At 44.4% G+C, this 27765-nt stretch overlaps 1 protein-coding gene across 4 annotated transcripts in view; it reads right to left on the bottom strand.

Annotated features, from left to right (window-relative positions):
• Positions 1 to 21954, bottom strand: part of USP4 (ubiquitin specific peptidase 4) — a 49515-nt gene extending 27561 nt beyond the window's left edge. For all 4 annotated transcript variants that reach the window (XR_005834558.1, XM_008704125.2, XM_040628818.1 and 1 more), the window contains exons 1-6: positions 21798 to 21954; positions 18811 to 18938; positions 15526 to 15656; positions 14240 to 14366; positions 13506 to 13651; positions 13316 to 13377 (exon numbers count right to left, since the gene is read on the bottom strand). Coding sequence is in view for 3 of the 4 variants with exons in the window: in XM_008704125.2 (XP_008702347.2) it covers positions 13316 to 13377; positions 13506 to 13651; positions 14240 to 14366; positions 15526 to 15656; positions 18811 to 18938; positions 21798 to 21898 (695 nt within the window). In the remaining variant the exon portion in view is untranslated. The remainder of the gene's footprint in view (positions 1 to 13315; positions 13378 to 13505; positions 13652 to 14239; positions 14367 to 15525; positions 15657 to 18810; positions 18939 to 21797) is intronic.
• Between the last annotated feature and the right edge of the window lie 5811 nt (positions 21955 to 27765).

The raw sequence follows: 27765 nt of genomic DNA, 5'->3' as shown, positions 1-27765 counted from the left end.
AAAAAAAAAAAAAAGAAAGAAAATAAAATCTGAGAGTTCTGATGAGTTTAACCCATTTATATTATTCTAATCACTACTCAAGCTGCCCTTAATTCCGCCTCCTTATCTCATGTTTTCTAATTAGCAACTTTTCAGTTGTTCTTTTTTACTTCTTGCTCTCTATTTCCTTTCTTAGGTATGGCAGTTTCCTACTTGTCTCCTAGGGTACTGTGATTTATAGTAAGAAATATGTATTTTTAAAAAATAGTAAGAAATATGCACTTTGGTCTTGTCCAAAATTCCTGGTACACAGTCCCTCAGTAATTTCCTCAGTGATGAGTGATGGGAGCATCTTTTGTTATACTTGCATTGTTGTCCTTGGTTCCTGAAATAGCTTCAAAGTGATCAAAGTGAAAGGTCTCAGTTCCAACACATCCCTTTCAACCACCTCAGTTTAATGTTAATGACTTTTGGAAAGTCACAAAGGATGAGGCTAGCCAAAAGAACTAACCACGTGATTAGAGGGTTGGAACTTGCAGCTGCCCACCCCCAGCCCCCGGGGAGGGGAGAAGGGCTGGAAATCCGAGTTCAGTTACCAGTGGCTAAATGATTTAATCAATCATGCTTACTGAGACCTGCACAAAAATCCCTGAAGTATGGGATTTTTGGAGAACTTCCGGGTTGGTGAAAACATGGAGATGGCAGAAGGGTGGAATGACTGAGGGCAGCTCCTCACCCCTTTCCTATACCCACACCTTGTACCTCTCCCATCTCACTGTTCCTGAGTTACAGCTTTTCTTGACAAACTGGACATCTAGCAAGTAAACTGTTTTCCTGAGTTCTGTGAATTGTTCTAGCAAATTATCAAGTCAAGGAGGGGTCAAAGGAATCACAGGAATTTCTGATTAATTGGCAGTCATCCCAAGCACAGGTAACAATGTGGACTTGGAACTGGGATTAAAGTGGGCCAGTCTGATGGGACTGAGCCCTTAACCTGTGGGATCTGATGCTACTTCCAGGTAGATGGCGCCAGAATTGAGTGAAACTGTGCACACCCAGCAGGTGTCAGAGAACTGGATGGTGTGGGAAAAACCTACACGTGGTGGGTGGCAAGAAGTACTGGTAGAAAAGAAAAAGAGGGTTTGTGGGTTTTTTTTCCCCCCGTTCTACCTCCCAATAAACTATTCTCCCCTTTTTCCTTAAAGAACTCCCATTTTGGGGCACCTGGGTGGCACAGCGGTTAAGCGTCTGCCTTCGGCTCAGGGCGTGATCCCAGCGTTATGGGATCGAGCCCCACATCAGGCTCCTCTGCTATGAGCCTGCTTCTTCCTCTCCCACTCCCCCTGCTTGTGTTCCCTCTCTCGCTGGCTGTCTCTTTTCTATCTCTGTCGAATAAATAAATAAAATCTTTAAAAAAAAAAAAAAGAACTCCCATTTTTATTTTTTTATTTTTTATTTTATTATCTTTTTAAGATATTATTTACTTAATTGAGGGAGATAGAGTGAGTGAGAGAGAAACAGAGAGAGAGCAAGCGTGCACGCACTCGCACAAGCAGGGGTAGGGGCATAGGGAAAGGGAAAAGTAGACCTCCTCTGAGCAGGGAGACTGATGCGGGGCTCGAGCCCAGGACCCTGGTATCAAGACTTGAGCTGAAGGCAGACTTTTAACTAACTGAGCCACCCAGGCACTCCAAGAAACTCAATTTTTAGCCAGACGCCTTGCAAACGTGCTAAAAGGCATTTTCCTGTCTCCCTTGAAGCCCAGTATGGTCATATCACTGGCCAAAGAGAGGCAAAGGGATGTTTTATGCCTGATTTCTGGGAAATTTCCTTAAAAGGAAGGGCTATGTCCCTCCTGCTTCCTCCTCCTTGCCACTTGAATGCAGGTGTAACCACAGCAACTCCAGGATCCTAGACCCACAGGGAAACACCTTTGAAGTAGAAGCCGCACGCAGCAGAACAACATGACAGAGCGGCTGGGTTTCTAATAATACCAGCACTGGACTGCCCACCTCAGAAATTCTTCTTAGAAAGACTTAAGCATCTATCTTTCTTAATAGCCATCGAAACTTTCCTAATCAACACAGCATATTTCAAAGATATATGTTCTATTTTTACATTTCTGGCAGTTACTCCATTAACTTATGAGGACCTATAACTATTTTTATTTTCCCCCATCAATTACTTAGACTTGTAACTACCTACATTTCTCCATAGAGAAAGAGTACAGCACATTCCCATCTCTCTCTGCTCCACACTGCCTCCCATTTCCTCACTTGTCTTCCATGGTGGGATGACCCAGAACTAACTTCTGGACTGTTATTGATATGGGTTGCTTTCTTACACCTTTTTTCCTTAGTATTCAACTTTTTATTGAAGTACTACACAGAGAATATATAATGAAAATCAAAATCAAGAAATCTGCACCAAATGAATACATCTACATAACCCGTAACCTGACCCAGAATCAGGACAGCCCTAGACCCCAGGAGTCCTCTTCATGCTCCCTTCAGTCATGATTTTTCCCACAGCTAACCACTACCATGACCTTGAGCCCCCTAGCTAAGTTTTACCTGTTCTTAAACTTGTTATCAAGAGAACATAGGACGCCATGCTTTGCGTCTGGCTTCTCTTTTTCAAAGTTGTTCATGACCCTCAACACTGCTGGGTCCCTACTGACTTTCACTGTGTGAATACATTACAATGTATCTATCCCCTCTATTTTTGGTGGACATCTGGTTTAACTCCACTTTGTGACTATGACAAGCAGTGCTGTCGTGAACATCTCTGAATATACCTTTAAGTGAATATGAGATGTACTTCTGTTGGCTGTATGCCTAGGAGTGGCCCACTGAGTTGCAGACTATGTACATAATTCTTCCTCTAATAAGGGTTGCCAAATCTCCTAAAATCACCGCATCAATTTATATGCCCTATCAGCAGGGCCCAACAATTCAGGGTGCTCCACACCTCAACATCACTTGGTACTGTCCATCTTTTTCACTGAGCCATCCTGGCGGGTGTGCAGAAGCACTGTGTTGTGGTTTTCACTGGCCATTCCTGGATGACTGCAGAGGTTAACACCTCTCCATGTGCTTGCTAGCCATCCCGGTATCCTCTTTGGTAAACGAACAGTTAAAGATTTTTTTGCCCCCTTTCTAATGTGTTTGCCTAACTTTTTCTTACTGACTTGGGAGGAGTTTCTTCAAAATTCTGGGTATAAGTAAGCAGTGTGTCAGACATATGTATTGCAAGTATCTTTTCTCACCCTGTGGCTTGCCTTTTTACTCTCTGGCGAACAGAAGTTCTTAACTCAAAAGTCAGTCACCCCTCTATCTACTTCCTCCCCCATGGTTTGTAGCGTTGTTGTGCCTTGCGTCAGAAATCCTTGCTCACTCCAGTCCCAAAGCCCTTGCTTTTCTGGCCAACACAACACTTCCTTAGGTGTGTGCTCTCCCCCAAGTTATGGATTCCACTGCATGCCCCTGGGCTCTACAACTACTTTCCCCACTCAGGAGTTCTGTGTGGAAAACCTTCCAAGGACAGCTATGCTAGAGGAAAAACATATTTCATCTTTACATTTAAATAACAATTTAGTAGGATACAAAATTCTGCTTTTAAAGTTATTTTGATGCTGAGAAAGTATCTTAGATCCATTGTTGCTACTGACAAGTTTGATACTAGTCTGCTTATTTGAGACTTTTTATTTCAAAAAGATTTGGAATTTTCTCTACATCTTTGTTGTTTTTAACCCTAGTGTGTCTAGGCGTCGGCTTTCTTCCTTCCATTTGTCGTGTTTAGCATTCTTTAAATTTCAGATCTTTCCTCTTTTATGATTTCTGAGAAACTCTTCGTCATTATAACCTCAAACATTTTCTTCCCCTTCCTCCTGTCATTTCCTCTCTGCTTCTGAGATTCCTATCACACAAATGTTGACGTTTCTACCCCCCATCCTCCATGGCACTTTGCTTCGCCTGTCTTTCATCTCTCTATCCCTCCTAATCAGTCTTCAGCTACATCCATTCTGCTACTCAATCCATCTCCTGAATTCTTTGTTCCCAAGTATGCCTCCTTACTTTCGTTTCAGGTACCCACTTCCTTTCCTCGATGATATTCACTATGCTTACTCCAACCTCCCAGGAGGCTGGGAACACGAATTGTGCCCCCACTAGCACAGGCTGTCAATCTGCCAATTTTCCTTTCATTCGACTATACCTGGCAGCTTCTCGTTATGGCTCACTATGAGCTGTTCACCAGGTGAGACCATGCTATTCCTCCACTCACTGCACCCCCTCCAGTGAACTCCCTACCTCCCCCAGAGGTACCACTAGAATCGAGAGTCTCACATGGCCCAGGGGGTCTACCACCTTGACCCCCGAACCCTCCTGCCAGCCCTCCCGGCACCAGCCCCAACAAACTCATGCCAGTCTTCAACAAAGCCTGCTTCTGCCTCAGAACTTCCACGGCTGCTGGTGCCCCAGCCTCACCACCTTATTCTCATTAAGCACTCCACTCGCTGCTGATTCTCTCACCTCCTTTATGACCATGTTCAAATGGCACCTCAGTGGGACCTATCACCCTACTTAAATCTGCCCCTTCCCAAAGCCTAGCACTTGATTTTCTTCCCTGATTTTTTCCCACAGTACTTATAAACCATTGGACATGTGGATAGTTCTTGCCTACTTACTGTTCCTTGAGGATAGAAACTTTATTGCTGTATTCTCGATATCTAGAACAGTGTCTGGCACTATTAGGAGAGTGGGGGAGGGGAGTGTACCTCAGGAATCTCACTCTGGGCTCACTGGCCACTGGATACACTTTGCAGGGAGAATCTAACCGTCAGGCAAATTCAAGGAGGTACTGCTTTTCCAAAAGCTAGCTCCCTTCACTGGAATTTGAGACCTCAGGGTGTGGAAGGGATGGGAAGCAGCAGCACCGGGGAAGAGAAAAAGGCAGAACTGTAACAGTCTCCCTTGGCCAGTACATCCAGCCTCTTCTGCTCCAAGTTGTCAACCCTACCTCCCAGACTGGAATCCACCTTCTGTCTCCCCTGGGGGTTCCTCACAGTTTTTATGTTATTTTCTCTCAGTTCTGTAGCATTTACAGTTCCAAGAAGGGAATTAGCAGTCTGGGCTAGCCTTCTGATTGCTGGGGGTCACAAATTACCAAAAACCTGCTGGCTTAAAACAACACAAATTTATTATCTTAACAATTTTGCAGGTCAGAAATCCAAAATGATTCTCACTGAGCTAGAGAGCTGTGTTCCTTTGTGGAGGCTCTACGGACTTCTAGAGGCAACCCACGTTCCCTGGCTCACGGCCAGTGAAGTCTTTCTGCTCATTACATCACGTGCCCTCCATAATGGCCATCGCACAGTAACCACATCCCCCCAACCCGCTTCCCTCCAGCAACCCTCAGTTTGTTTCCTATGATTAAGAGTCTTTTATGGTTTGTCTCCCTCTCTGATTTCGTCTTATTTTTCCCTCCCTTCCCCTATGATCCTGTTTTGTTTCTTAAATTCCACATATGAGTGAGATCACATAATTGTCTTCCTCAGACTTATTTTGCTTAGCATAATACCCTCTAGTTCCATCCAGTGTTGCAAATGGCAAGAGTTCAATTTTTGATGGCTCCATAATATTCTACTGTGGATATATACCACATCTTCTTTTCAATTCATCTGTCTTTCCATAGTTTGGCTATTGTGGACACTGATGCTATGAACACTGGGGTGCAGGTGCCCCTTTAGATCACATTTCTATCTTTGGGGTAATTGCACCCAGTACTGCAATTGCTGGGTCATAGGGTAGCTCTATTTTCAACTTTTTGAGGAACCTCCATACTGTTTTCCAGAGTGGCTGCACCAGCTTCCATTCCCACCACCAATGTAGAAGGGTCCCCCTTTCCTGCACCCTCGCCAACATCAGTCATTCCCTGACTTGTTAATTTTAGCCACTCTGACTGGTATGAGGTAGTATCTCATTGTGGTTTTGATTTGTATTTCCCTGATGCTGAGCATTTTTTCATGTGTCTCTTGGCCATTTGTATGTCTTCTTTGGAGAAATGTCTGTTCATGTTTCAGCCCATTTCTTGATTGGATTATTTGTCCTTTGGGTGTTGAGTTTGGTAAGTTCTTTATAGATTTTGAATACTAGCCCTTTGTCTGATATGTCATTTGCAAATATCTTCTCCCATTCTGTCGGTTGTCTTTTGGTGGTGGTGACTGTTTCCTTTGCTGTGCAAAAGCTTTGTATCTTGATGAAGTCCCAATAGTTCATTTTTGCCTTTGCTTACCTTGCCTCTGGAGACGTGTCTAGCAAGAAGTTGCTGTGGCTAAGGTCAAAGAGGTTGCTACCCATGTTCTCCTCTAGGCTTTTGATGGATTCCTGTCTCACATTTAGGTCTTTCATCCATTTTAAGACTATTTTTGTGTATGGTGTAAGGAAATGGTCCAGTTTCATTCTTCTGCATGTGACTGCCCAATTTTCCAACACCATTTGTTGAAGAGACTGTCTTTTTTCCATTGGGTATTCTTTCCTTGCTTTGTTGAAAATTAGCTGACCATAGAGTTGAGGGTCTATTTCTGGGTTCTCTATTCTGTCCCACTGATCTATGTGTCTGTTTTTGTGCCAGTACCATATTGTCTTAATGATTACCTATGTAACATAGCTTGAAGTCCAGATTTGTGATGCCACCAGCTTTCGTTTTCTTTTCCAACCTTCCTTTGGCTATTTCGGGTCTTTTCTGATTCCATACAAATTTCAGGATTATTTGTTCAAGCTCTGTGAAAAAAGTTGATGGTATTTTGATAGGGATTGCACTGAATGTATAGATTGCTCTAGACAGCACGGACATTTTAACAATATTTGTTCTTCCAATCCATGACCATGGAACATTTTTCTATTTCTTTGTGTTTTCCTCAATTTCCATGAGTGTTCTATAGTTTTCTGAGTACAGATCCTTTGCCTCTTTGGTTAGTTGTTTTTTTTTTTTTTTTTTAAGATTTGATTTATTTATTCAAGACAGAGTGAGCACGAGCAGTGGGGATGGGCAGAGAGAGAGGGAGAAGCAGACTCCCTGCTGAGCAAGGAGCCCAACCTGGGACTCGATCCCAGGACCCTGAGATCATAATGTGAACGGAAGACAGATGCTTAACCGAGTTACCCAGATGCCCCTCTTTAGTTAGGTGAATCCCTAGATATCTTATGGTTTTTGGTGCAACTGTAAATAGGATCGACTCCTTAATTTCTTTTTCTTCTGTCTCATTTTAGTGTATAGAAATGCATCTGATTTCTGTGCATTGATTTTATATCCTGCTACTTTGCTGAATTCCTGTATGGGTTGTAGCAATCCTGGGGTACAGTATCATGTCATCTGCAAAGAGTGAGAGTTTGACTTCTTATTTGCTGATTCGGATGACTTTTCTTTTTGTTGACTGGTACTATGTTGAACAGCAGTGGTGACAGTGGACATTCCTGCCGTGTTCAATCTTAGCAGAAAAGCTCACTTTTCCCTACTGAGAATGATATTCACTGTGAGCTTTACACAGATGGCTTTTATGATATTGAGATATGTTCCCTCTATCCCTACACTGTGAAGAGTTTAAATCAAGAAAGGATTCTGTACTTTGTCAAGTACTTTTTCTGCATCTGAGAGGATCATATGGTTCTTGTCCTTTCTTTTATTAATGTAGTATATCACGCTGATTAATTTGTGGGTGTTGAAACATCCCTGAAGCCCAGGAATAAATCCCACTTGGTCGTGGTGAATAATCCTTTTAATGTACTATTGGATCCTCTTGACTAGTATTTTGGCGAGAATTTTGGCATCCATGTTCATCAGGGATATTGGTCTGTAATTCTCCTTTTGGGTTAAGTCTTTGCCTGGTTTTGGGATCAAAGTAATGCTGGCCTCATACAAAGTGTTTGGAAGTTTTCCTTCCATTTCTATTTTTTGAAACAGCTTCAGAAGAACAGGCATTATTTCTTCTTTAAATGTTTGGTAGAATTCCCCTGAGAAGCCACCTGGCCCTGGATTCTTCTCTGTTGGGAGATTTTTGATTACCCCCTTCAATTTCCTTGCTGGTTATGGGTCTGTTCAGGTGTTCTATTTCTTCCTGTCTCAGTTTTGGTAGTTTATACGTCTCTAGGAATGCATCCATTCCTTCCAGATTGCCTAATTTGTTCGCCTGTAGTTGCTCATAATATGTTCCCTTAGCGTTGGTTGTGATCTCTCCTCTTTCATTCATGATTTTATTTATTTGGATCCTTTCTCTTTTCTTTTTTTTTTCTCTTTTTTGAAAAGTCTGGCCAGGGGTTTATCAATCTTATTAATTCTTTCAAAGAACAAGCTCTTAGCTTTGTTCATCTGTTCTGTTCTTTTCGCTTATTTTGTTGACTTCTGCTCTACTCTTTACTGATTCTCTTCTCCTGCTGGATTTAGGCTTTATTTGCTGTTCTTTCTCCAGCTCCCTTAGCTGTAAGTTTAGGTTGTATATTGGACACCTTTCTTATTTCTTGAGAAAGACTTGTATTGCCATATACTTCCATCCTACAACCACCTTTGCTGCATCCCAAAAGATTTGAACAGTTATGTTTTCATTTTTGTTTCCATCAATTTTTTAAATTCTTCTTTAAATTTCCTGGTTGACCCATCCATTCTTTAGTAGGATGCTCTTTAACCTCCATGTATTTGAGTTCTTTCCAAATTTCCTCTTGTGACTGAGTTCAAGTTTCAAAGCATTGTGGTCTGAAAATATGCAGGGAGTGATCCCAGTCTTTTGGTTGAGACCTGATTTGTGACCCAGTATGTGATCTGGAGAATGTTCCATGTGCACTTGAGAAGAATGTGTATTCTGTTGCTTTAGGATGGAATGCTTTGAATATATCTGTGAAGTCCATCTGGTCCAGCGTGTCATTCGAAGCCCTCGTTTCTTTGTTGATCTGCTTAGATGATCTGTCCACTGCAGTGAGTAGGGTGTTAAAGCCCCCTACTATCATTGTATTATTATCGATGTAGTTATTTAATTTTGTTATTAATTGGTTTATATAATTAGCTGTTCCCATGTTAGGGGAACAAATATTTACAACTGTTACATCTTCTTGTTGGATAGACCTATTAATTATAAATCTAATTTGTCTAAGTATTACTACCCCAGCTTTCTTTTCATGTCCATTAGCATGATAAATGGTTTTCCACCCCCTTGTTTTCAATCTGGAGGTGTCTTTCGGTCTGAAGTGAGTCTTTTGCAGACAGTGTATTGATGGGTCTTGCTTTTTTATCCAGTTGATACCCCGTGTCTTTTGATTGGGGCATTTAGCCATTTACACTCAGAGTAACTATTGAAAGATATGAATTCAGCGCCATTGTACCACCTGTAGTCACTATTTCTGTATATTGTCTCTGTTCCTTTCTGTTCTATGTTACTTTTGGGCTCTCTCTTCACTTAAAGGACCCCCTTTAATATTTCTTTCAGGGCTGGTTCAGTGATCGTAAATTCTTTTAGTTTCTGTTTGTCCTGGAAGCTTTTTATCTCTCCTATTTTGAATGACAGCCTTGCTGGATAAAGTATTCTTGGCTGCATATGTTTCTTATTTATTTAGCACCCCAAATATATCATGCCAATCCTTTCTGGCCTGCCAGGTCTCTGTGGATAGGTCTGCTGTCAGTCTAATGTTTCTACCCTTGTAAGTTATGAACCTCTTGTCCCGAGCTGCTTTCAGGATTTTCTCTTTGTCTCTGAGATTTGCAAGCTTCACTATTATATGTCGAGGTGTTGACCTATTTTTATCGATTTTGAGGGGGGTTCTCTGTGCCTCCTGGACTTGAATGCCTGCTTCCTTCCCCAAATCAGGGAAGTTCTCTGCTATAATTTGCTCCAATATACCTTCTGCCCCCCTCTCTCTTTCCTCTTCTTCTGGGATCCCAATTATTCTGATATTGTGTGGCTTTCTGGTATCACTTCTCTCTCGACTTCTCCCTTGGTGGTCCAGTAGTTGTTTATCTCTCTTTTTCTTAGCTTCCTTATTGTCCATCATTTTGTCTCCTATACCACTAATTCTGTCTTCTGCCTCATTTATCCTAGCAGTTAGAGCCTCCATTTTTGACTGCATCCCATTAATAGCCTTTTTGATTTCGACTTGGTTAGATTTTAGTTCTTTTATTTCTCCAGAAAGGGATTCTCTCGAGTCTTCTATGCTTTTTTTAAGCCCAGCTAGTATCTTTATAATCGTTATTCTGAACTCTAGTTCCGACATCTTACTTATGTCCATACTGATTAGATCCCTGTCAGTCAGTACCGCCTCTTGTTCTCTTTTTTGAGGTGAGTTTTTCCGTCTTGTCATTCTGTGCAGAGAAGAATAGATGAACGAGAGAACAAAATACTAAAATGGCAATAACAGCCCCAGAGAAATATACACTAAACCAATCAGAAGAGGTGACCCGAAACCAAAAATAATTAAATAAATAATAAATAAATAAAATTTTAAAAAGAGAGAGAGAGAATATAATCAGACAGGTGAACAGAACAGAGCAATACACTGGATCTTGTGTGTATTTTAGTCTGTTTGTTAGAAAACTAGATCCCAAAATTGTAAAGAAAGAAAAACTTATATATGTACAAAATAAAATTAAATACAATGAAAGGATAGAATGTAACTGCAAAAATGAAAAAAGAGAAAAGAAAAAAAACAAAAACAAAAACAAACAAAAAAGAAAGTATAAACAGACACGTGAGCAGGACAGAGCAATATACTATATCCTGGGTGTATTTTGGTCTGTTAGAAGAAACTATATCCCAAAATTATACAGAAAGAAAAACTTACATATATATGAAAATACAATAAAATATGATGAAAGGATAGAATGTAACTGTAGAGGTGAAAATTTTAAAAGACTTAAAAAAAAAAAGAGAATATAATCAGGTGAACAGAACAGAGCAATATGCTAGAATCTGGGTGTATTTTGGTCTATTTGTTAAAAGAAACTGCATCCCAAATTGTAAAGAAAGAAAAACTTTTTTATGTACAAAAATAAAATGAAAGGATAGAATGTAACTGTAAAAATGAAAATTAAGAAAAAGTTATATAAAGAGTTACTAAAATAAGAAATTGGTTGAAAAGAAAAATAAAATTAAAATTGAAAGACTAAAGAATCAGGAAGAAACCCATGAATTCTATATACTATTCTCCCCTAGTGCTGGAGCTTTGCAGGTCTCTACGATGGGTATACATGGTCTTAGCTGGAGGTTCTTGCTGATCTTCTGGGGGAGGGGCCTGCTGTGCTGATTCTCAAGGGTCTTTGCCCGGATGGAGTCGCACTGCCCTTGCCAGGGGCCAGGCTAAGCAAGCGGCTTCAGATTGCTCTATGTGTCTTTTGTTCCCTGAAGGCTTTCCTTTCAGCTTTAGAGGATGAGAATGAAAATGGCAGCCTCCCAATAGGAGCGGAACTCGGAGCCCCACTCCTCAGTGTGCCCTCATGGAAAAGCAGTCAATCACTCCTGTCTTCCAAGTCTCCAGCTGCACTCCATGCTCACCAGGCCTGTGACTGTGCATTTCTAGCTCAGGCAAGCAACCCCGCTTCCAGTCTCCAGACCCTGCAGGCTTCTGCAGCGCGCTCCAGCACCGCTCCTCCCGGGGGCGGGGAGGAGGAGTGGGTCCTGCCACGGTTCTGCCACTTGCTGGGCAGGCCCCTGCTCGGAGAACACTTGCCCAACCGTGCTGCAGTCTGCAGTTTATGACAAAACCGAGCTGAAAGCCCACTCATGGGCTCACTGATAGCAGCCAGCTTCCCCACTCTGATGCCTCAGAACTCTGCCACACTCAGGCACCCCTGGTTTTTCTGGGACCCCAAGGATCTTGAGACCACACTGTCCCATCTAGGATTCTGCCCCTCTCTGCCACCTGACCGCCTTTCAGGCAGGGACGTCCCTCCCCAGAGCAGACTCTGAAAGTTCTGATTTTGTGCTCAGCTGCTTTATCACTTTCCGGTGCTGGCTGCCAGGGACTCCCTCCCCTCTTGGTTTACCTTCCCATATATCACCTTAGATTCACTTCTCTGCACCCCCTACCTTGCAGAAAGTGGTCACTTTTCTATTTGTAGAATTGCAGCAATTCTTTTCTTAGATCTCTGGTTGAGTTCGCAGGTGTTCAGAATGTTGATTACTATCTAGCTGAATTCCCGGGACCCGATGAAACTAAGGTCTCCTACTCCTCCACCATCTTGGAAAGTCGCCCAGTGAAGTCCTTCTCACGTATCATCACTTAGACTCTGCTTCCGTCCTCACATCTCCTTCCCTGACTCTGTCTCCCCCGTTCACCCCGTGATTACACTGGGCCCATCCAGATAATCCAGGATAATCTCCCCATGTCAAGACCCTTAATCACATCTTAATCACTTTGCCATGTAACCTAACATATTCATAGGTTCTGGGGATTAGGAGTTGGACATGGAGGGGGCATTATTCTGCCTTCCACAGCTATATGTTATCTTGTCAGGAACTGGTGATCAGGGTCTCTAAAACTGGAATCCATGGCTAGGCTTCAAGTTATCTGTAAAACCTGACTGTTGAGATTGTTGGCAAAATGTTGCATATTCTGACGTGTTTCTCAAGAGAGAGCCTATAGCTTTCATGATTCTCAATAGAGTTACGTACAAGCCCATCACTAGCAAACAGTCACTGTCCAAGACCTGACTGAAGGAAGACAGCAAAGACCAACACTATCCCCATAACTATCAGAACACAGACACAATTTCCCCACCTTATACCGTAAGAAAAACTCATCACTTCTGTCCCCTTCTCAGGACACACACAATTCCACACAACACACAAACCTCTCCTGAGAGAGAGGTGCCTGGAGTCCCAGTTTAACAAAAGAATATTCCCCCCAGTATGCAAAAAGGGCAACAATGACTAACAGGCCTGTGGGTAAAAAGTGCGGTGGGATCAAACTTTAAGTCATACAGGACCCCATGCCTGAACCCTCTTTTTCTCCAGCCAAGCTTCTAATCACAGGTGGAGAAAATAAAAGCCCTGGCAAAAACAAAGCCGCCTCTTTGTTTTTGCTGGGAATGCTGCTCATTCCCGGATCTGGGTCCCTTCTCTTCCTTCTCAAGAAGGACAGCCTCACCACTGTGTTCACACACTTTGAGAGCTTTCCTCAGAAGGCTGCCCAGCATGCTGCTTACCAAAAGGCCAGTATTACAGACTCTGGATATGAAACGGAATGTTTCCTCATCTGACCCCAAAGAATTTTACTTAGCACAAGTAAATGCCTTAGGAAATAGTGTCTCTCTTACACCTTTACGCCCAGCTACAAGGGAAAGAAAGTTCACTTACTTTGACTGCAAGGTCTGCCTCGGCCATGTGCCATCTTCATTTTGGGGCTCAATTACTAGCACCTGAGTGAAAGGGGAAACCAAATAAGGAATATGCAAAGCACCTCACTGGTGATGAGCTCAGAACCAGAAGATATCTGGCCTCACACCCTGGCAGGGCTGCCTGCTGGGCACGGCCTGAGCCCTCCTACCTGACCCTGGTAGAGCCCAGCATCCTGGACAGTGTTGTCTAGCTTGCTCAGCTGCTCATAGGTGTTGCTCATGTATTTGTTCCACAGCCGTGTTTCACGCTCAGCAGGGATATTGAACAGCTTCCGCATCTCCTTTTCGATGGTTGCTAGAGACGGGAAGAAAGATCACTCAAGACTTCCTCCAGATACAAGGCTAAAAACAGCTGTAGCAAGCTAATGCTCATCCTCCTTCCTGTTCAGATGGTCAGTCACAGAGTGCTTTGAACAGAAAGTTCTGACCGGCCTCAACTCCGTGGTGATTCTTAAGGCCAAATGTCTTCCACGGGCATCCTCCCTACGGTTCTCCTTCTCTGATGAGGTGAGTACCACTTACAGCACACAAGCAACACAGAAAGGTGAGAAAACTTACCTCTGAAGTTAAAATAAATGTGGTTTCAAATAGCAGCACTGCCACTTTCTCGCAGAGATGTTTTAACAAATTACTGTGACCTCTCTGAATCTGTGTTTCCTCGTCTTTATCACCATAACACCTCATGTCAGGGAGCACACCCAGGGTTTTATAAAACCTGATTCCCAGGCTTAGCTCTCCACAAGAACCAGGTCAGGACTGGTAACCACAACCTGAGACTACGTGGGTAACAATTCTGGAGTGGGTGCCCGGCTTTGCTCCCATCAGCCATAGTGCTCTGCACTCTCCCCTGGGATACACAGGAACCCCCAGCCAAGCTACTCACCGATGGTGTCTGCCTTGCTGAAATGGCAACTCAGCACATTGGTGGGGTCGCTATTTTCACAGAGCTTCAGTTCCAGCAAATACACCTCCACCTTGCAGTGCTTGACAAACAGGCCATGTTCCACCACCTGCGAACAAGAGGCACAGGTGAAGAAGCAGTGATTCCACACCAGACAGTCTTGGAAACGAGAGGTTTCATCAGTGGTAAGAGGCAGAATCCACACAATAATCAGTTTCCCTAAGTGATCAGGGGATCAGAAGGACAGATTTTTAAAGCCACCAGCATGTGTCCAAGAGTTTAAAATCTTTCTTCTTTCATGAGGAAGAGCACCCGGCTGGAACCAGAGCTAGCTACAACACTGCACAACAGGGAAGCCACTGTTCATCTCTAAGTCGGGATCATGATGTCTCCCTTGCAGGGTTTGTCGAATGGGAGGACTAGAGAATGCAGCTAAATCCCTGTGGTAGCAGAACACCCACCATATGGCAATACTGTGGGCCTGTGGGCATTAGGGGACATCTGCAGGAGACTGGCACACCCCCAACTTTTTAATCCCTAGCCCCTCTCAGGGGCCCAGGTTTCCAGTTGGAGAAAGAAGGTAGTTCTGGCCCCAAACAATGACTCTTAGAAGCATGGCCTCAGGACTGTAGATCTCTCCTACTCTGAGAAGGGGAATTATATACCAGGGAGAGTGAGAAATTTACCCAATGTCTACCTATTAGCAGGCATGTGATTTCCCCTCTGGTAGGACAAGCAAATGACTGTGGGAGTCAGGGTGGATGGTCTTCTCGTAAGTCCCATCTACCAGAGGGGTGAAGAATCTGGGTTTCTATCCCATGGCCTGCTATTCTTCTCTGGCTTATAAACACCTGCTTTTTGAGACATTCAACAGTATGGCCAAAGACTCATAAACACAGAGGAAAAAGCGTTCTCAGAAAAGTTGTAAGATAAACAAGAAGCAGTACATTACTGTATGTCCATTTGACCCCAAGTAAACTTTCTCTCATTGAGCCTTCCAGAAAGTGCTCTCATGGCACTGCTGGACACATCCCAAGCCACTGGGCAGCTCTGATGTTTGGAGGCCACTCACTGTAACATCTCAGGGGAGCAACTCACTCACCACCACTCACGCCCACAATTCCCTAAAGAGAACCAGAAACAAGGCCTCAAACACCTCTATTCAACCACTTAGGTACATCCAGTACCCCAGAAAGCCAACACCAGTCAGTGTCCCCAGGGAGTACTCGCAGACACTGACCAGCAGCTGCGACAATCTGTGTACTCACTTTTCTGACAATGGGCTGCTGGCCTTCTACACAGCCATACCAGTTTAGTAATTTATTCCAGGCCTCCGTTGGGACCAACACATAGTCCAATTCATCAATTAAATGTTCTTTCAAGGTCTGACTCTCGGGATCTGAAAAAAGAAAACAGCTCATAACTCACTGCTCTTCTCCCCAGAAATATTTGTTTTACAGGATTTTTATGTACTTTTCAGAAACAAGAAAATTATTTATAGGAACACGTACAAAATTCCAAAATGCTGTCACTGGCCATAACACAGAGCAGACCTGACAACTGTCTTCAGCCAAGCCCTCAGAGGAATGTGCATTTCTTCTATAATGAAATGGGAGTAGGGAGAATAAAAAACTCCAAATTACATTTTCAACATGCTTCCAGATTCCACAATGAAACTGTTAATTATGAATATTTAACATAATATTCTGCTTAGTGAAACTTTATTGAGGTCAAATATCTTCTGGAAGATTTACTAAGAAAGCAACAAACGCATCACTGAAGTTAACTTTAAGAGTCATTCAAGTATACTTAGTTTTCCACAGTCCAAGCCAAAACCCAGCTGGACAACCCCTTATGGAGGGAAATGTCTTTAACGCCCTAACGTGCTATACGTCCACCTCACACCCACCACACGCAGGCAACATGACCAGGAATCAGAAGTGGACATCCATGAAACACACTCCCTCAACTGAGGACCAAGGAACTGGACCAAGAGAAGACTGATCACCTCCCACCAACGGAGCCTCCCTGTGCCCATCAACACCCATTCCGCAGCGGGTGCAAAAGTACCCACAATGGTGCAACTCATCTGTAACTTGAGGTGTATCATGTTAAAAACCAAAACTAAAACCATAAGTAGCATTCACAAAGTGACTGGGGGTTCCCATCACCCGCATGCCCCCCCAACCAGTTTATACCCTATCCCATCAGCTCTTCTGCCCTTCCTTACAGCAAGTTTCAGATCTGATCCACCTCTGCCTTCTTCATTTCCAGGGAGAAGAGGAAAGGAATAGCAGTGAAGGACAGGAATACCAAGGTGAGATGGATGAATGAAGACATACGGTGGAGTATATACCTACAGTGGAATATTACTCAGCCTTCAAATGGAAGGAAATTCTGACCCATGCTGCAAGGATGAACCCAAGAATATTATACTAAATAAAATAAAGCAGTCACAGAAAAACAAACACTGAACAACTCCACTTAAATGAGGTATCTAGAATAGTCAGATTCAGACACAGAAAGTAGAATGGTGGCTGCCAGGGGCTCGGAGGAAAAGAGATTGGGAGTTATTGTTTAATGGGTAGGGGGTTTCAGTTTGCAAGGTGAAAATGTTCTGGAGGTTGGTTGCAAAACAATGTGAATATACTTAATACTATTGAACTATACACTTAAAAATGGTTAGAATAAATTTTACTATGTGTATTTTACCATAATTAAAAAAAAAAAGATGGATCCTCCACATTGATAAGCCAACCACTTTCCACAGCAGCTCTGGCATGACTATTAACACTGACAGATCAGGGCTTTTCTGTTGAGCAAAAGAAGTATGACCCACCTTTTGTCTCAGTCCGTTGAGACAAAAGCTTCCCTCCAAAACTGACACTTTTCTCTGATTATAAATTAAATTTTTCTGATTTATAAATTCAACTCTTCTCTGATTTATAAAGTAAAACTCACAGAAGTTATTCACTTCTTGTCTTACTTGGGGAGATCCGATTCCTCATCTCTGACACTAAGCACTACGCAGATCTGTCTATACACAGTGTGCCAAGCAGCAGCCAGAAACCTTTAAATGTGGGAAAGGAACACACAGCTTTCAGCATCACCATTCATGCACCGTCAATGTTCCAAGCAGGGTCTGAACACAATGTACTTCTCACCTCCCAAGCACACAGCAAAGGTTTCAAGGAAAAGCCAGGTGACATCAAATTGGGGGACCATGGAAGAAATGCTTACCCTTAGCTGAAGGTCATGCAAAATGATTTCACAGAGCCCCTCTAGCCCTAGGAGTCTCATCATTAGTATTCTTAAAAGCATTAAGAAATCTTCTATTTAAAAAAAAAAAAAGAGGGGCACCTGGCTGGCTCAGTCAGCAGAGCATGCAACTCCTGATCTCGGTATCATGAGTTTGAGCCCCACACTGGGATTACAGATTACTTAAAAAAAGGGGGGGGGGCAGGGGGAGGAAAAGTGCAAACACACCGCTATGTTCCCTTATGCCAAACCGCATGGTGTGATGCCACCATCTGACCTACATCAGGAAACAAAGCACAGGAATTATTATGTCACTCAGACCTCTCCTAAAACAAGTCTGAGCTGAAGCACTGCCCATTTTTAAAAACACCCAAGTCAGCGTTAAGCACTTAGATCAAGCCTCATACATGGTCTGCCTTCCTACTGCCCTGATTTTGGACACAATCGACAGACCACCCTCATTCTGCTTGCAAGAGAGTCTAAAGCTAAACAGAACACAGCCTGGGAAAGGTCAACTGTCATATCTATGCATCTACAGGTACAAGCCCAGCTCTGGGAGGTCATGCATCATTTTTCCAATCACTTCGTCCAATGGGAGCTGACTGTGATAGTAACTATCTTCCACCTCTCCTCACACACTCCTATGACAAACAACCATCACAAGAATGCTTGATGGATATAGACAGGTCTGCAATTTGTTCCACTGCAAAGGTAACACAGAAAATTCTGGTGCCCAAATTTCAGATTCCAGATGCAATTTCAAAATCATATCCTATCTCTTCCCATTCCACATGCTAATCTAAAATCTGACATCTCTAACAAACTAACTGGCAAAAAAAAAAACACTAGAAGTATGCTCTTGTGTGAAGCAGTTAGTTTAGAAAAAAAGTAGCTTCGGGGCGCCTGGGTGGCACAGCGGTTAAGCGTCTGCCTTCGGCTCAGGGCGTGATCCCGGCGTTATGGGATCGAGCCCCACATCGGGCTCCTCCGATATGAGCCTGCTTCTTCCTCTCCCACTCCCCTGCTTGTGTTCCCTCTCTCGCTGGCTGTCTCTATCTCTGTCAAATAAATAAATAAAATCTTTTAAAAATAAATAAATAAAAAAGAAAAAAAGTAGCTTCACTCCTCCCTGAGGGTCTTACAAAGACTTCTGCTGTAGAAGCAAACCAAGGGCACTTGTTTCTATCCTGTCACAGCAAGAAAGTCGGGTTCACAGCGTCCATGTTACTGATAAACACGGCCTCAGGCCACTGCCTAGGTGGGCATTTCAATTAGAAAAGCATGGGATACTATACCTGAAAAGAGTCCGGAGTTATCTATTGGGCCAGGAAATAAATTGTGTTCACCCACATTGTACATATCCCAGCTGTCGAAACCCACATACTTCTTCCACTGCTTGAACCACCGGCTGTCAATAAGATACCTAGAGACAGATAAAAATTTACTATACCAGAAAAACTGAGGTTCTAAGTTTTTGCAGTTGTTCCTTTAATTTTTTTTACGATCTTTCCACCCGGGGAACACACATTCCCCATTCAAAAACACATTCTCAAGAACAAGAGCAGGGCTAGGCCTCAGATAGCACAGAGAGCCTGGCCCAGGACAGGAGTCCATTAAGTGAAATGACTGTTGAAGAATGAATAGAGGTGCCTGGCTGGCTCAGTCAATGGCGTTTGTGTGCAACTCTTGATCTCGGGGTCATGAATTCAAGCCCCACGTTGGGCACAGAGCTTACTTAAAAATAAATATCTAGGGGCGCCTGGGTGGCTCAGTCGTTTGGCATCTGCCTTTGGCTCAGGGCGTGATCCCGGAGTCCTGGGATCGAGCCCCACATCGGACTCCTCCGCTGGGAGCCTGCTTCTCCCTCTCCCACTCCCCCTGCTTGTGTTCCCTCTCTCACTGGCTGTCTCTCTCTCAGTCAAATGAATAAATAAAATCTTCAAAATAAAAAATAAAAATAAATATCTTTATTTAAAAAAAACAACAAAAAAGACAGGCGCCTGGGTGGCTCGGCTGGCTGGGTGTCCAACTCTGGATTTTGGCTCAGGTCATGAGCTCAGGGTCGTGAGATCAAGCCCCATGTCAAGCTCCTCACTCAGCATGGAGTCTGCTTGAGATTTTTTTTTTCTCTCTCTCCCCCTCCCTCCACCTCTCCCCCCACTCATGCACTCTCACTCTCAATAAACAAAATCTTCAAATTAAAAAAAAAAAAGAGGGATGCCTAGCGTGGCTCAGTTAAGCATCTGACTCTTGGTCTCAGCTTAGGTACTGATCTCAGGGTTGTCAGTTTAAGTCCGGTGTTGGGCTCTACACTGGGCATGGAGCCTATTTAAGAAGAAAAAAAAATTTTTTAATGAGTAAATGAAAGGAAATGATTGGCTTCAAAATGCTTATTTAACTGAAGTCCTCCTATGGGTAAAATCTTGTTTGCTAATGACCAAGTCATTAATTTCATAATGATCTTTATAGAGATCCTTGTCCAGAACAGTTTGGTTATACTGGTTTACATGGAAAGCATTAAATTAATTCTCTTTCTGAAAACAGGATAATAACACCATACAATTCAGGTTTCCTTTGAGTACCAAAGAGGACACTTTAAAAATGTATGCTAAAAAAAAATAGTGTGTGGAGCACCTGGGTGGCTCAGATGGTTAAGCATCTGCCTTCGGCTCGGGTCATGATCCCAGGGTCCTGGGATCAAGCCCCGCATCGGGCTCCCTGCTCAGCGGGGAGTGTGCTTCTCCCTCTCCGTCTGCTATTACCCCAGCTTATGCTCTGTCAAATAAATACAAAAATAAAAAAAGTGTTGTGTACACATATATGTATGCACATACACATATAATAGTGTCTAGGTATGGTACTGTACACAAATAATAGTCTCTAGTTATTAATTTGATCTGGTTATATTTTTGAAGTATCACTATGAAAAAATAAAAAAATGAAAGTATCACTATGCTGTTTTACAATTAAGACAGAAGGAGAAGTAAATCTCTGTGGGGGAAAAAAGCACAACCATTATACTGGAGAGTCCTTTAAGTTTTTTTGTCTTTTTTTTTTTTTTCTAAGATTTTATCTATCTATTCATTTGAGAGAGAGAGCGGGAGAGAGAGATCCCAAGACCCCGGGATCATGACCTGAGCTGAAGGCAGATGCTTAACCAACTGAGCCACCCAGGCACCCCAAATCTTTAAGTTTTATAAAAAAACAAACCTCAGCAATCAGGCAGCTTCCCAGAGCCCACAAGGATCCATAAACACACCCAAATCTTTAAAATGCTCTTTTCCCTCCAAACGCCTCGAACAACACCCTCCAAACACTTTCATGTGTGATCTTAGTCTATCTCACCCTCCTTCTGGTTCTGCTGAGTATTCTTCATATATCACCCCTATGGAGGATAACTTCTGCTTGCCCTGCCTCTCACAGCTTGGTCAGCTGTGCAGCCCTATCTGAACTCCTCCTAAGCCCAATGTTTCCCTTCCCTGGTCAATTCCTCTGTAACCCTAAGTAGCATCATCAACACCACCACAATTTCTTAAAGATGGATGTTCAATCATATTCGATGCAAAGCCAAGCCTTAGCTCTCTACTCTCACATGATAACACCACCCAGGATTCTCTTCACTAGTGGAAGTACTGTCCCTTCTACTAAACAATTTATTAAGAAACCTCCTCAGACTTGCTCTTCTAAACCCTGGACTTTTAATCTTTTTATCTCGGCTCTAAGCTATCCTCCTTTCCCACTCCGAGAGACCGCTGCCACAATCATTTTTGACATTTGCTACCAAAATAACCTGGGGCTCTCAAACATTTGTTCAACTTCTGACCTTGACATCTGTTCGGCAGTTTATAAGTTACAAAAGTAACTACTTCTGACCTTCTCCTCAACCCATAAGGTGGGGGTGCCAAATACTACTACCCTGGCTTTAATAGTAAGACACCGGGGTCTGGGAGGTGTGGTCGCCTTCGCTCAAGGTCACACACAGCGAGTCCTCGAAGGTAAAGGGCTCTTCCCATACGGGAGGTCCCCGTAAGCACTCCCCTTCTCCCCCTCCTGCAGCCCTCGCCCCACCGGGTCCGCCCTCTGGGGCTCCGAATGGGCCAGGACAACCCTCACACTTTCCCGGAGGAGAACCTGTGGTTCCTCTCCTAAGAGGCAGGGTTCAGGACACCCTCTCAGGGTGACTAACACCGCCTCCGCCCGGCCCCTACCCAAGCCGGGAAAGAGGGGTCCGGCCTGAGGGACCTCTGGGCCTGGGCGGCGGAAACGCGGGTCTGGTGCTCACCACTGCGCCCCTCGTTGGAGCGTGGTCCTCATCAAGGCCCCGAGCTCGGATTTCTGGGTCTCCGCATCCGGTCGCTCACGGCAGCCTCCACCTTCCGCCATCTCGTCCGCGGCCCCGGCCCAGCCGGCCCGGACATCCGCCTCGCGCACGGCGTGCTGTGGGCCGCGCCCACGCACGCACGCAAGCACGCACGCGAGCGCGCGCCCAAGCCCCACCGCGCGCCGCGGCCGCGAACGCCCGCCAGCCGGCCTCCGCTCTTTCTCCCAGCCTCTCACGCACCGCCCCTCTCCCACGGGTGCGCGGCGGAGCCAGGAGAGGGCCGGAAGAGGCGGTGGGCGCCAGCGAACTAGCCGCCCCTTCCTCCCGCCTTGCGGGCGGAGCAGCGGGGTGGTTGTTCCGCATCCCTTTCTCTGTCTAGCCCCGCCATCTCTCGGCCCCTGACCGCAGGCCCCTCGACCACTCGGGCACCCCATCCGGGCCCGCGGTGATAGCCTGTCCTTAGATAAACCCAGGGCCAGGTACGGGAAGCCCTGGAACTAGCTTTTCTTGCTTTTAGCTGGAGACCTTAGGCCAGTCGTTAGCCGCCCAAACGTGGGATCGGGGTGCCTGCCCTGGAGGCCCTACAGGGATTTGGGGGACTGCCGGGTATACCAGCGCCTTGGGACCGGGACTCGGTATGATCTAGTCATTAACAGTCCTCTCAGTTTAGACGCCAGAATCATAGCCCACGACCGAATTCCCCAAGCCCCCCACACTGAGCTAGCTACTTGCCTTGTCGGGGAGACAAGCAGCCGCTGAGTGGCGATAGCAATGGGGGAAGCAGGAGAGGTCCGGGTGTGTTCTCCACATTAAGTACCCAAGCCGCTGCTTAATTTGTTGCTGCAACAAGATGCAGTGTCCTGAACCCTATGTCTTCCACTCGACCCTGCATACAAAAAGCACAGCCCTCATGGAGTGGGAAGTAAGCCCAGAGCAAGGAGGAGACCGGGCAGCTGGCTAGCAGCTGGTCTAGCAGTTCTGGCCCTCAAAGATAAGTCACAGTGCCTGACTTCAAACAAGCTAATGGAGAAGAGATCTTCCACAAATAACCCCACGGTGAAGCAGTGTGTGGTAGGTAAGTGCCATTAAAGGGTTATGAACCAAAGACTATAGACCCCTGAGCTTGTGGGTCAGACTTTGACTTGGTAGCATTCTAGTGTAGTTTTAAAGAAGCATAGAAATGGTGGTGCATTCTACAGGAAGGGAGACTACGGGATCAGTTTCTGAAACAAGAAGGTCAGAATCAGAGATTGAGGATTAGACCAATTAAGCTGGGCACAGACTACTGGAAAGAACCTTCGATCTAAAGCTAAAACAGAGGCCGGGGGGCCGCATACTCTGCTTTAAATGGTTCACAGATATTGTAAAAGATTTTGGAGCACAGACAAAATGGCTGAGGGTCCTTTATACGCATAATGATGAAGCCCAGAAGAGATCTATTAAGAACCTTCAACTGGAGAGATGGCAGTGAGGGAGCAGAGTAGAAACAGATGAGCCATGTTCAGTGTTGGGGATGGAGGAGGGAGCACTGGCTGGGTGACAGTGTGGTAGGTTGTTTGAGCAGATTTACTATTTTAATGTCAGGTTTTGGCTAATTGAAATTAACACGAATCGAATTTGCACTGTCTGGGACACCCCGCAAGTAGCATCTGGTAACACAGGCCTCTTGGCAGTTGGGTAAATGGGAGGGGAAAAGGAAATTTGGAATTAAAACCGCCTTGAATAACTGAATACCCTTATAGTTGTTAATCCTCTGCAGAGAAGTTACCACTGCGTGATAATTCTACATCTGGGAAGCCAACCCTGACAATCTGAGTGCCTTCCTGTGAAAGTTATTTGAAAGTGTTAAAAATGTTGTGAAATGAGAAACACTACCTTTAGCCCCATTATTTATGGAAAAAGAAAGCTGGGTTATCGACATGACTTCAGAACCTACATTAGAGAGTGTCTACTCTCTTCTTTTTTTTTTTTAGCAATTTCTCCTATACCATTTATGGCTTGGGTCAGAGTCTTAAGGAAGTAGGACAAGTCCTCAGCACCACTAGAAAAGGGGACAAAACCTAATTATAAATAAGAAAACTTTGGAAAACCTTTTTAAGGCACGATCTCTTCAGCGTTATTAAGTGGCTGTAAAAATCTTGCTCTAATTATGGGTAGTTCCTAAAAAATTTATACTAAGATCACAAAGTGCCAATAGTTACAATGCGAGGAATAAAGTGAAACTTCATAGTCAGAAAATCGTTATTTCCAAAGTATTAAAACATTTTTAATGGGGTGCCTGGCTGGCTCAGTCAGAAGAGTATGTGATTCTTGATCTCAGGGTCGTGAGTTCAAGCCCTATGTTGGGTATAGAGATTACTTAAATAAATAGAGCTATAAAAAAATCAAATTAAAAAATAGAACATTTGAGGTGCCTGGGTGGTTCAGTTGGTTAAGTGGCTGCCTTTGGCTCAGGTCATGACCCCGGGGTCCTGAGATCAAGCCCCACATCGGGCTCCCTGCTCAGTGGGGGAGTCTGCTTCTCCTTCTCCCTGTGCCTCTCCTCCTTGCTCTTGCTCTCAAATAAATAAATAAAATTTTTAAAAAATAGAATGCTTTTAGTGAGTTTGATTAAAATTTTAAGATTGGGAACTAGAAACAAAATGAACCTCTGCCTGTGTGTTCCTGCTGTTGTGGGTGACCTGTGGATCTGGGAGGAAATGAGTGATTCAGCTCAGGGGACACCCTGGCACCAGGGCCATGTTCTCTCTTGGGCCTTTTACCCTAGGGACAGGTGTAGGCTTAGTAGGGCACTCACTTGGCCTCATAACCAAAACGTAGAACTGAACAACCCCCTCATTGCCATGGCAGCTTGGGGCACAAGAACAGGAAGGAAAGCAGGAAGGGAGCTAGAGGAAACAGGTTTGACTGATTGGTCACATACTGCTTGATCTTGGACCATGATGACCTAAGTGAGAGTTTGTAATGTCTGGGTGTGTGAACTTTAAGCTTTATTTGGTTCCAAATCATAAAGTTCTTGCCTTGGCTGGCACTGTGGCTTGCTCTACATCTAAGTGGAGTTGGCCCTCCCAATGGTCCACACTAGGCCAGCAGTGACAGAGCACGTGTGGCAGTGTTCACAAATATTGGGCAGCTTTCGATTACAGGTCTCTTTAGGGGAGAACATTGTTTTCTTCTTGTCTGTGCTCCTTTAACCTGCCCAGGAAACTATGAAAAAGTTAAAGGCTCTAGTACATTTCAGAAGAATTAAACATCTTAGCAGTGACATTATAACCTCTGTTATAGAAGGATTAGATTATTGGGGAAGGTGACAGCCAAAGACCTGAAGGAATCTCAGAGAGGAAGTGGGATCAGCGTTCCTACACTGAAGACTCCTGCTATTGGACAGATTCCATTCTGGTTATGCCACTATTGGTGGCCAGCCCTGATTGGCAGAGAGGGTGTGGCTTCCTGGGCCCAGGTGTGGCCAGTGTCTTCTCTTCCTCCTCTAATTTTATTACCATTGATGTCTTCTGAATACGCAAGTATTTCACTATTGTGTTGTTTGCCCTTTGTACAGAGCAAATCCTCAATAGGCATTTCTCAGATGAATGAATGGAAGAGTACCAGATACTAGTCATTTTTTCATTTGACTAATAATCCATGATGTACCAGAACTCACTGTCCCTACCCTCCAGAGATTCACAGCCTGTATGGCTGGGGAAGATGTTTTCACATGTAATTACAGTCTGTGTGTTGTGTGACGAAGTGGTCCAGGAACATGGAGGGTGATGCTGCAGACACTTTGCTGGGAAGGAAACCCAAGCAGCTGGCATAGGAAGCCAAGACATGCTATCATTCCCCCTGGGCTTTGGGCATGTTCGATGAGTCCGCAACAGATGCTCAGGGGACCGGGGCGTCTTTAGATTCATACACACATATACACAGGCATAGTTATGTGCTGCGGACAGAGGAGGCTAGGGTAACAGGTGCCTCCTCTGTATGGAGACTCAGATCTCCTCCACTTGTCTCCCTGTGGAGCCTGGTGGCCTGTAGGTCTGTAAGATACCACCCAAGGCAGGCTACACAATGCCCTGGATACTGCTTGAACTCTGGGCATTTGGATGAAGTGGGTCTGTTTTGTGGTCTCTTACTCTGGCCTTTCTGGCTGCAACTATACTAGGCCTGGGGAGAGGGACACTGGGGGGGGGGTGTTCTGTCTGAGAGATAAATGATGGAAAGGCCCCTGGGCCTCTGCCTAGCACAACATTGTCATGTCAGGTCAGTCTCACTTCCTCTGGATGCAACTAACAGAATACCCATCAGCAAGCTGCCTACCTAGTTCGTGATTTTTGTTTTGCTTTCTCACATGACAAATCAGGAGTTGAGTTCTTGGGGAGATCAAAGCTGAAGGCTGTCAGGGCTCAGAGTTTGCTTCTCTGTTACTCCCAGGGTTAGGGTCCAGACTCATGGGCCCTTACTCCTTAGGCAAGAACTTCTCTTATTTGGGCTCCCAGCTCCCAATCCAGCAGTGCCTGATGCAAAGCATGTGTCTGGTGACTTGTGTGACCAGCTGAAGCTGGGTTTTATTTTCGCGCCATCCCAGCCGTGTCACATCTCTGTGTGTGACAGCATGCTCTCCCAGCCTATTTGTTGATTGTTAATATAACAAAAACCTGCCAACTTCAGGATTCTTTGGCAAGGATCACTGCCCATTCTTTATAGATCCATGCTGGGTTCTCTTAGGGAAATCTTTAGGCAGTGTTTTTTACTCAGTATTATCCAAAAATTTAAACTCAAGAGATTGATAGAACTGGGGCACTCAGGTGGCTCAGTCAGTTGAGCACCCAACTGCTTTCCCCTCAGGTCATGATCTCCGGGTCACGGGATCAAACCCTGTGTCAGGCTCTGTAATGGGTATCGAGCCTGCTTGGGATTCTCTCTACCTCTCCCTCTGCTCCTTGCCCCCAAAACCCCCCCCCATGTGGTCTCTCTCCCTCTCTCTCTAAATAAATACATAAATAAAAGATATGAAGAGATTTATTGAACTGATAGGGCCAGGAATACTTCTGAGAAAATAAACTTGTTTTATTTATTCATTCATTTATTTTTATTTTTATTTTTTACTTTATTTTTTTTTTAAGATTTTATTTATTTATTTGACAGAGAGAGAGACAGCCAGGGAGAAAGGGAACACAAGCAGGGGGAGTGGGAGAGGAAGAAGCAGGCTCCCAGCAGAGGAGGCTGATATGGGGCTCGATCCTGTAACGCCAGAATCACGCCCTGAGCCGAAGGCAGACGCTCAACCGCTGTGCCACCCAGGCGCCCCTATTCATTTATTTTTAAAATTTTAAAAAAGATTTTATGTATTTATTAGAGAGAGAGAGAGCAGGGGGAGGGGCAGACAGAGAGAGAGAGAAGAGAGAAGCAGACTGCCCGCTGAGTGAGGAGCCAGACGTGGGGCTCAATCCCAGGACCCTGAGATCATGACCTGAGCCCAAGTCAGCTGCTTAATTGGCTGAGCCACCCAGGAGCCCCTATTTTTAATTAAAAAAAAAAAAAAAAAGCTAGTTTCAAATGTTGTTTGTGGAACTACGTTGAGTCAGAATGAGGAAGTCATCTGATAAAGAGCTAACTGTGCAAGAAGTGTCTGTATTTTATCAGATTTTTTTTTCAGTTTTATTGAGGTTTAATTGACCAATAAAATTGTAAAATATTTGAAGCGTACGTTGTGGTGATTTGATGTACTTCTACATAATTTTGAGATTTAATGCTTTAAAAACAAAAAGAAAACCCAGTATTTCTGGAAGAACTGCAAAAACGAAGCTTGTGAACCTGAGTAACAGCAGGGCCCATTCCCTTCTTAGAAGGCCTGTGGCCTAAATGCTGTTGCCTGCTCCCAGATCAAGCAGGGTCCTGCAGCCACTTTAATTCAACACTGGGACCTCTG

This window comes from Ursus maritimus, unplaced genomic scaffold (assembly GCF_017311325.1).
Source record: "Ursus maritimus isolate PB19 unplaced genomic scaffold, ASM1731132v1 scaffold_14, whole genome shotgun sequence".
Classification (NCBI taxonomy): Eukaryota; Metazoa; Chordata; class Mammalia; order Carnivora; family Ursidae; genus Ursus; species Ursus maritimus.
Note: the sequence above shows the minus strand (reverse complement) of the source record. Positions and strands in the feature narration are given on the sequence as shown.